Source organism: Ruditapes philippinarum, unplaced genomic scaffold (assembly GCF_026571515.1).
Source record: "Ruditapes philippinarum isolate M1 unplaced genomic scaffold, ASM2657151v2 ctg19194_1_1_1_1, whole genome shotgun sequence".
NCBI lineage: Eukaryota > Metazoa > Mollusca > Bivalvia > Venerida > Veneridae > Ruditapes > Ruditapes philippinarum.
Window position 1 is genome coordinate 1 of NW_026855684.1, and position 2,123 is coordinate 2,123.

General features: G+C 47.3%; 1 protein-coding gene across 1 annotated transcript; it reads left to right on the plus strand.

Annotated features, from left to right (window-relative positions):
* Nucleotides 1-232: 232 nt before the first annotated feature.
* Nucleotides 233-1,448, plus strand: LOC132744095 (deleted in azoospermia protein 2-like; the record flags this gene model as incomplete). The annotated part of the gene is made up of 1 exon (XM_060732710.1): nt 233-1,448. A coding segment is annotated over one exon (1,216 nt), but the record flags the coding sequence as incomplete, so codon positions are not given.
* Between the last annotated feature and the right edge of the window lie 675 nt (nt 1,449-2,123).

Genomic DNA, 2,123 nt, shown 5'->3' on the forward strand with positions numbered 1-2,123 from the left:
TTTTCTTGGGATTCAAAAATTATTAAATTTCCGATAAAATTGTAAATTTCGGGATTTTTTATTTTCTTAAATATATTTTTCTAAATGTTGCAATTTTAAAGCGTTGAATATTAATTTGGATTTAAAATATTAGTTATTTTTATTTTTTCTTAAATATTTTTTTATATTTGATTTATCAATTTGTTGTTCATCTTTTCATTTATTATTTTCCGTAAATGTTACAATGATATAGAGTTGTCTTAGTTTTAAAAATTGCCAGTCTCCCAACAACTGCTTGCCTGCCTACAACTGCCTGCCTACAACTACCTGCCTACAACTGCCTGCCTACAACTGCCTACCTACAACTGCCTATCTACAACTGCCTGCCTAGAACTGCCTGTCTACAACTGCCTACCTACAACTGCCTACCTACATATGCCTATCTACAACTGCCTGCCTACCACTGCCTGCCTACAACTGCCTACCTACAACTGCCTGCCTACAACTGCCTACCTACAACTGCCTACCTACATTATTGCCTACCTACAACTGCCTACCTACAAATGCCTGCCTACAACTGCCTACCTACAACTGCCTGCCTACAACTGCCTACCTACAACTGCCTGCCTACAACTGCCTACCTACACTGCCTACCTACAAATGCCTACCTACAAATGCCTGCCTACAACTGCCTACCTACAACATTCTCCCAAGAACTGCCTGTCTACAACTGTCTGCCTACCACTGCCTGCCGACAACTGCCTGCCTACCTACAACTTCCTGCCGACAACAGCCTATCTACAACTGCCTTCCTACAATTGGCTGCCTACAACTACCTGCCTACATACAACTGTCTGCCTACCACTGCCTGCCGACAACTGCCTACCTACAACTGCCTACCTACATATGCCTACCTACAACTGCCTGCCTACAACTGCCTGCCTACAACTACCTGCCTACAACTACCTGCCTACAACTACCTGCCTACAACTGCCTGCCTACAACTGCCTGCCTACAACTACCTGTCTACAACTGTCTGCTACAACTGCCTGCCTACAACTACCTGCCTACAACTACCTGCCTACAACTGCCTGCCTACTACTGTCTGCCTACAACTACCTGCCTACAACTACCTGCCTACAACTGCCTACCTGCAACTGCCTGTCTGCCTACAACTGTCTGCCTACAACTGCCTGCCTACAACTACATGTCTACAACTGCCTGTCTACAACTGCCTGCCTACAACTACCTGCCTACAACTGCCTGCCTACAACTGCCTACCTACAACTGCCTATCTACAACTGCCTGCCTACAACTGCCTGTCTACAACTGCCTACCTACAACTGCCTACCTACATATGCCTATCTACAACTGCCTGCCTACCACTGCCTGCCTACAACTGCCTACCTACAACTGCCTGCCTACAACTGCCTACCTACAAATGCCTACCTACAAATGCCTGCCTATAAATGTCTACCTACAAATGCCTGCCTACAACTGCCTACCTACAACTGCCTGCCTACAACTGCCTACCTACAACTGCCTGCCTACAACTGCCTACCTACACTGCCTACCTACAAATGCCTACCTACAAATGCCTGCCTACAACTGCCTACCTACAACATTCTCCCAAGAACTGACTGTCTACAACTGTCTGCCTACCACTGCCTGCCGACAACTGCCTGCCTACCTACAACTTCCTGCCGACAACAGCCTATCTACAACTGCCTTCCTACAAGTGGCTGCCTACAACTACCTGCCTACATACAACTGTCTGCCTACCACTGCCTGCCGACAACTGCCTACCTACAACTGCCTACCTACATATGCCTACCTACAACTGCCTGCCTACAACTGCCTGCCTACAACTACCTGCCTACAACTACCTGCCTACAACTACCTACCTACAACTGCCTGTCTACAACTACCTGTCTACAACTGTCTGCTACAACTGCCTGCCTACAACTACCTGCCTACAACTACCTGCCTACAACTGCCTGCCTACTACTGCCTGCCTACAACTACCTGCCTACAACTACCTGCCTACAACTGCCTTCCTGCAACTGCCTGTCTGCCTACAACTGTCTGCCTACAACTGCCTGCCTACAACTACATGTCTACAACTGCCTGTCTACAACTGCCTG